General features: G+C 34.4%; 1 protein-coding gene across 1 annotated transcript in view; it reads left to right on the forward strand.

The window, feature by feature from the left end:
• Positions 1 to 7288, forward strand: part of GTF2B (general transcription factor IIB) — a 30235-nt gene extending 22947 nt beyond the window's left edge. The window contains exons 4-7 of the mRNA XM_057713852.1: positions 2089 to 2235; positions 2368 to 2497; positions 3688 to 3969; positions 6779 to 7288. Of these exons, the coding sequence (XP_057569835.1) occupies positions 2089 to 2235; positions 2368 to 2497; positions 3688 to 3969; positions 6779 to 6912 (693 nt within the window). The 3' untranslated portion in view covers positions 6913 to 7288. The remainder of the gene's footprint in view (positions 1 to 2088; positions 2236 to 2367; positions 2498 to 3687; positions 3970 to 6778) is intronic.
• Positions 7289 to 7879: the final 591 nt, after the last annotated feature.

The following is a 7879-nucleotide window of genomic DNA, read 5'->3' on the forward strand; positions in this document are numbered from 1 at the left end:
GGGAGACCAATAGATTGAGGTTGCAGACTCTTTATGTATCTTAGCTCCCTGTTTTCATGAAGCAGTTTTGCACAAAAAATTGAGTGTAGTATGTTCTTTGAGTTCACATTGACATGTTCCTTGAATATTAGGAATATTTTCTCTTTTCCCTTGACACCACCTAAGATAAGTTGGATCTCAGTATAGACTATTTTCTAATATTGGTGAATTTATGACTTTCCTAAGCTTTACTTTCCTCATCAGTAAAGTGAGAATACTGCTACTTTACTCAGTAGAGATATTGAAGGTTACATGGGAATGTATGTAAAGTATATAAAACACGTGTGTAGAATGTGTTCAATAAATGGTACCTGCTGCTATTATATGAAGCAGTAATATAATCTTCCTGGCAGCCTGGCTGGTTTTTGCTCTGTTATCTGAATTGGAAGTAGTAGTGGCATTATTGCAAAGGACTCATCAAGGAAGTGTATGCTATTTTAGGACTGAATCTATACTACTGCATAGTCTATTTTTAAGAAAGTATTCAAAAGTAAGTCATTAGTTTTTCATGGTCCTATTAAGTTTGAAAAACATGGTGTAGACTAAGTTAAAGAGTTTACAGTATTCAGAAATATTTTAAAAGTAGATGGTTTTTGGTATTTGCTTTGTTTTAGCTTTACAGGCTGGGGAAAAGTATACTAAGGACATTTTTAAATGTTTGAGATTACAGCTAATTAATACTGTGACTTTTTTTAATGTTTAATCTTTTTCAATAGGAAATACATGATTCAAAAACAAAAATGTAAAAAGGACACGGTAGTTTTTCCTCACCCTTGACCCCTCCACTCTGTTTCTACTGCAGCCCCCTTTCCCTGTGGGAGACAGGTAACCACTAATTTTAGGTTTTCCTGTATCCTTTGAAAGTTATCTATGCCTATATGGCAAAGAAATTTTTTAAGATGCTACGTTTGTCATGTTAAGTTTCTGTATGTATTTGGGGCTATTTCTGGACTTTCTGTCCTTTCTCTAATCTGGTCTAGTTAGTCAAATGCCACACCACACTGTTCTAATATCTGGGAGCATTAGTCCTCCTTTCTTGCCATTTTCCAGCATTTTCTTTGCTAGTCTTTTCCATTTAAAGTTAGGATAACTTTGGTTAAAAAACAAAAACAAAAAAAACTTGGTTATTATTTTCACTGTTTGGTTAGATTTATTTGCAGACTGGCTTAGGGAAAATAGACTTCTTAATGAAAAATCTTCTTATCCAGAAATATAGTATGCATTTACATTTCCTTAGGTCATATGTGTCCTGCCATGGATGTTTTAAAGTTTTCTTCATGAAGGTCTTGTGAGTTTAAGTTGATCCCTAGATATTTTATATTTTTGTTGCTGTTGTAATTGCAGCTTTTTCTTTCGTTGTCTTCTAACTGGTTGATTACACATAATTAGGCTATTGATTTCTGTTTAATTTTGACCTTGCCACTCTAATGAATTCTCTTATTTATAGCAGCTTGAGTGATTTTCTTGAGTATTCTAGGTTTATACAAAGATACCATCTGCAGAGTTTATCATTTCCATCTCAAATTTGTACTTCTAATCTCTCTTGCTGAATTTTAATATAATTATACTAATATAGTTAATATAATTGTTATATACTTACATTATATAATTATAATTACCTCTTATTGGCTAGTTTTCCTAGTATAGTGTTAGAAAATGGTAGTGGTGGGAGGTGTTTTTTATCTTCTGACTTTAGTGGTATTGCTGCTAATGTTTCTCCATTAATCATTGGACTTGGGAGTTTTGTTTGCTTACCTTGTTTAAGCACCTTTGGAGATAATCATGTGACTTTTCTCCTAGGTCTTATTAATATGATGGCTTATATTATCAGATTCTCTAATAATATTTTTACACTTAAAGTATTTGCCAGAAAACGTCTTTAAAATCATCTTAACCTGGTACTTTTTCTTTTGAGGAATAGAGAGGTTGCTCAGGGTAGATTTCTTGGACAGTATGGAGTCAGATTATGTAAGATAAGTTTTCTTAGAAAATTGTTCATTCAGGTGTTCAAAGTTGTTTTGCATAAAGTTATAAAACTTTGTTTTTTAGGGTACAGGAGCTGCAAGTTTTGATGAATTTGGTAATTCTAAGTACCAGAATAGGAGAACCATGAGTAGTTCTGATCGGGCAATGATGAATGCATTCAAAGAAATCACTACCATGGCAGACAGAATCAACCTCCCTCGAAATATAGTTGTAAGTTCTTGTCTATCTTTTTAAAGCCATGCTGGCTTTGACTTAGCATAATTTAGTGAACACATGAAATTTTGCTATTGTGGCTAATTAAATGGTCTAGAATTAATTAAACTTAGCTTCTCTCCTTTGAAGGATCGAACAAATAATCTATTCAAACAAGTGTATGAACAGAAGAGCCTGAAGGGAAGAGCTAATGATGCCATAGCTTCTGCCTGTCTCTATATTGCTTGCAGACAGGAAGGAGTTCCTAGGACATTTAAAGGTAAGTTTTTAGTTGCTTAGATATAAATGTTATCTATTTCATATTAAAGTGACAGACCAAAGTCAAGCAGCTTTGACAGTAAGTAGATAAGTCATGTCTTCCTGGTTACATACAGTAATACACCTAAGTATCTTTCTAAACACCACCTTGTTTTGTTCCTTGACAAAATTCTGTGATCATATTGATCATGTTCTTTTCAGGCTGTTTTCCCATGTAAAGTCTTGTTAGGCTCTTTAAGCCCTGTGTTCTTTGCTAGTAAGATCTTCTGACTGTATCTCGTGGCCTTTGAGGCCTGGCATCAGAAGCCTTTGTAGTAAGTCTGTACAGTGAATGGACAGCAAAGTTTCCACTCCTAGCACAGGTCTCTACAGGTGAGGGAGTCAAGCCTTAGAATGCATCAGTGAAACTTCCTCTCAAGTTAGTTTGTATTTTCACACTTAGGTTAGAGGCTTTGAGAGAACCAGGTTTTTTCATCTAGTTTGCAGTTTACCCGTGAAAACATTACAACTTATTCACATTGTTGTTGTGATACTTATAGATTTTAGCTTAAGACTATAATTACCCTTCATTCATTTTTTTTTTATGTTTTTGAATATTTTTTATGTTTTCTTGTGTCAGAGTGAAAAGGCAGTGACCATTATCATCACCGTCTGTTAGGTTATTACAGCTAAAACTAAGGGCTTTTGTTAAATTTTTTCTGAAAGTGGTAGTTGAATTTTTAGAATAACAAGGTTAAATATTTGATCTTATTTTGCTATAGCTTGTAACTGCAGGGATTGCATGTACGTATGACATTGTGTAACTTAAGAAGCATTCTTTAGTTTGAGTATTTTCTTTCATCTTCTTGAAATACTTCTTATAGCAGATTAATACATAAATATCAAAGAAGTTTTTGATTGGTTGAAGAAACTTACTTGCGTGAAATGAAACTTCAGAGGAGTTACTATTTTGAAACCTACATTTAACTTTAAAAAAAGAAAAACTTCTTTTAAGTGTTATAAACATAAATTAACAGATATTTTAGATTAGCTCTATGAGAAGTATCACTGAGAGGATTAGAGACTGATCTTTAAGGCATGATTGAACTTTGTAATTAGACTATATTACTTTTATAATCAGAAATGATAGATTTTTTAAATGACCTGTGTGGCCTATGTGGATTTATTTATTTAAATTTTTTTTCCTTTTAGAAATATGTGCCGTATCACGAATTTCTAAGAAAGAAATTGGCCGATGTTTTAAACTTATTTTGAAAGCTTTAGAAACCAGTGTGGATTTGATTACAACTGGGGACTTCATGTCCAGGTTTTGTTCCAACCTTTGTCTTCCTAAACAAGTACAGATGGCAGCTACACATATAGCCCGTAAAGCTGTGGAGTTGGACTTGGTTCCCGGAAGGAGCCCCATATCTGTAGCAGCAGCCGCCATTTACATGGCCTCGCAGGCATCAGCTGAGAAAAGGACCCAAAAAGGTAGGATTCTTCATTAGGAAGAGTAGTGATGAAATTGTGAAGGCTGTATTATGTGATTGTATTTCCATTTTAAGCATGAGGCAGATACATGCATACTTCATTCCACTTCTCAGGTATTACATTTTTTTTTTTTTTTTAACAAATGGAAGGTTTATGTCAGTGTTGTCAGATGATGATTAGCATTTTTTAGTAATAAAATATATTTTAATTAAGGTATGTGCATTATCTTTTTAGACAATTCTTTTGCACACTTAATAGATTACAGTATAGTGTAAATATAAATTTTATATGTACTGGGAAACCAAAAAATTCCTGTGATGCACTTTATTGCAGTATTGGCTTTATTTCAGTGGTCTGGAACTGAACCTGCAGTGTCTCTCAGGGATGCCAGTAAATATCCAGAGCCCATGTTTAAGAGGTAGTTCCTTAGCATCAAAACTTAAGAAGATATAGCATTTTGCTCTTAAATGTCTCATAAATAAAAATATTTGGCAGCATAACCCTATGTACAGACTTAACTTTTTTTCCATTTAAATTAGTTAATTTTAGTTTGTACATCTTTTATTTTTAGAAGTTGTTTTTATTTGTTCACCCTAAGTTTTCCTGGTTATTTTGAATAGTCTGTGTTTTTCCCCTCAAAACTTACCTTTTGAAATCTTGAGAGGAGGCGGCCATGCTTTGTTTCTTGCTGGCTGGCATGGTACCCTGCCAACAGGCACATTAGAAATACGTGCTGACCACCAAGTTTTAACTGTCTGTGAAACGTATTCTCTTTCTTCTTTTGGGTGCTATGCACAGTTTCTTCATGAAAATACTGACATAAGTAGTTCAGCCTTCAGCTATTTTTGAATTTACTGTTGTAGGAGAACTTTTTTAGTGAATTTCTTTACGAGCTTGTATTCATTAACTACTTCTGTGATCCTCAAAAAGATTTATAAAGAAAAAGGAGCAGTCAGTTCTAAATTTAAAAGTAAGGTGGTGAAATTACTTGCTGTAATAACTTTTTTTTAATTTATATAAATTTATTTACTTATTGGCTGCGTGGCTGCGTTGGGTCTTTGTTGCTGCGTGTGGGCTTTCTCTAGTTGTGGTGAGCAGGGGCTACTCTTCGTTGCAGTGCTCAGGCTTCTCAGTGCAGTGGCTTCTCTTGTTGAGGAGCACAGACTTTAGGCATGTGGGCTTCAGTAGTTGTGTCACTCGGGCTCACTAATTGTGGCTCGCAGGCTCTAGAGCACAGGCTCAGTAGTTGTGGCACACAGGCTTAGTTGCTCTGCGGCATGTGGGATCTTCCCAGATCAGGGATCGAACCTGTGTCCCCTGCATTGGCAGGTGGATTCCTAACCGCTGCACCACCAGGGAAGTCCACTTGCTGTAATGATTTTTTAATACACTATTCAGAACTTCAGCTTAGGCAGTTATGTTCCTATATTAAGAAAAATAATAAATTATATAGAAGAATGATTGGACAGAAGAAGCCAGCCATTAGTTATTTAAATACACTATAAACCATTCTCTTTGGCCTCCACTTGTATTTTTCAAGATAATTTTGAGTCTTCTGGGAAAATGGAGAAGCTGTGGCTGAGCAGATTGTCCTTACCTTCACTCTTAGTTGTAATGTTTATTCTAATCAACAACACAAAAAATGTTGATCTTGGCTCTTTCTGCTGTTTGTGTTTTACATGAAGGGTTTTCTTGAAATTTAAGGCCCTTTCCTTCCTTGCCCAGCAGCCAGTTGACATTCACATAGATGACATTCATTGGTATTTATGTCTAGTAAAACATAATGCAACGTAAGATAAGGAAACTTAAAATTAGCTAATTGTGCACTGATGGCAGTATCCACACTGAAAAGCTGTAAAATCTCACCAATTTGAACTGGCTCTGAAAAGGTGGTAAAATGAGTTTGTGTGTTAAAGGGTGTGTTTAAAAAATCTGTTTTGAGTAAGTTAACCAAATAATTGTCAAGTGGCAGTCCTTTGGGACTTCTTTTAAAAAATGGAAGGACTTACTGACTTTGAATGGTAAAAGTGGATCCTTGGATTTTATAGTAGACTGTGGAAATAACTCGTGAGCTCAATATGTATGCTCAAGTATATGTTTATAATAGTGAAAAACATCTACTTCATGCTGTAAGGTACAGCTGTTTGATCTCAGATGTGTTAAATAGAAAAAAGAGGCTGTAGAAAAATACTTATAGGGACTTGTGGTCCCGGGGTGAAGACTCCGTGCTCCCAGTGCAGGGGGCCCAGGTTCGATCCTCGGTCAGGAACTAGATCCCGCATGCCACAACTAAGACCCGGTACAGCCAAATAAATAAATATTTTTAAAAAAGAAAAATACTTATAGTATGGTCCCATTTTGGTTTTAACCTAACAAGAATCTAGAGATTTGTTTGGGAAGATGTTGCGGGGGAACTTTTAAACACAGAAATAATAAAGTGAATTTCTTTACAAGAATGTATTCATGCATTACTGCTGTGATCCTCAAAAAAATTTATTGTGGAAAGTCAGTTCTAAATACAATGAGCAGTATAATAGTTATCACACATAGTGCTCTGTCTTGAGCACTGTGCAAGTGTTTTACATGTAGTAAACCTTTTAATACTAATATGACAATCCTTTGAGATAATAAGTACTAATACCATTATTATTGTTGTTACTGTACCCCTGCTTTCTACTTTTCAAAGTTTTTAAAAATATTTTTGTTTTCTTTTTCTTACACATTTTATACTACCATGTCCTACAAATGCAGGTAGTAGAAGGGAGGTAGGATGGAAGTTACACTTACTATTTTGATTTTTGTCTTTTAGAAATTGGAGATATTGCTGGTGTTGCTGATGTTACAATCAGACAGTCCTACAGACTGATCTATCCTCGGGCCCCAGATCTGTTTCCTACAGACTTCAAATTTGACACCCCTGTGGACAAACTACCACAGCTATAAACTGAGGCAGCTAATGTCAAACTCTTATGAACACTGAACTTTGCCTGTTGTGCATAGCCTATACAAAGTGCTGGATTGAGCCTTTAATAAGGAAAAAACAAAAGACATGGTACGCATTCCAGGGCTAAATATTAATCGCTTGGCATTCTGTATGTATATACTAGTGAAACATATTTAATGATTTAAATTTCTTATTGAATTTGCTTTCTTTTGTAGCAATCTAGGAAACTGTATTTTGAAAGATATATGAAATTATGTAATTCTTGAATAAAACGTTTTTCAAAACTAAAATTTTTGTTATAATTATGTTATATGTAATTTATAATTTGTATAATTTATAATTACAAATAATGCATATTGCAGCTAATAAAGCTGATAGAGGTCCTTGTTTTCCCTTATTTTTTTATAAATACTTAATTTTCTTATTTTAATAAAGTTATGGAAATAATAGGCTTTTATGGACCACTGTTGAACATATTTGATTTGCAGTTTGAAAGGGGTTGTGTGTGTGATTTCTTAATAATATATATAAAAAATAAGTGATGAACAGGGCCTTGAAAGGCATTGGCTTTAGAGATACAAAAGTATGTGTTTTTTCCTCAGTGAGCTTATTGAGCAGATGATGATGCTAGTAAATAATTAGTAGCAGAGACAGATTTCAATTTTCAAATGTTTACATTTTATTTTACAGACTATGCATATCTACAAGTTCTTTGTTATTGTTACTAATTGGGATACTCATAGTCTAAAGAATATTTAAAATGGAGATTATCAGGCCTGAGGATGTCCAAGAATTTTTTTAACAAGCACCGTCCCCCTTGGTGATTGTGATGTGTAGGTGTTTTGCATATCACTCTTTGAGGGACACTGATTTAAGGTCTGTTGAATGCTAGGCAATGTAAGCGAAGACCAACAACACTTTGCCCTTTTGCCCGCTAGGTAGTTTGTATGGGGGACTTAAGAATCC

This window comes from Hippopotamus amphibius, chromosome 1, assembly GCF_030028045.1.
Source record: "Hippopotamus amphibius kiboko isolate mHipAmp2 chromosome 1, mHipAmp2.hap2, whole genome shotgun sequence".
Taxonomy (NCBI): Eukaryota; Metazoa; Chordata; class Mammalia; order Artiodactyla; family Hippopotamidae; genus Hippopotamus; species Hippopotamus amphibius.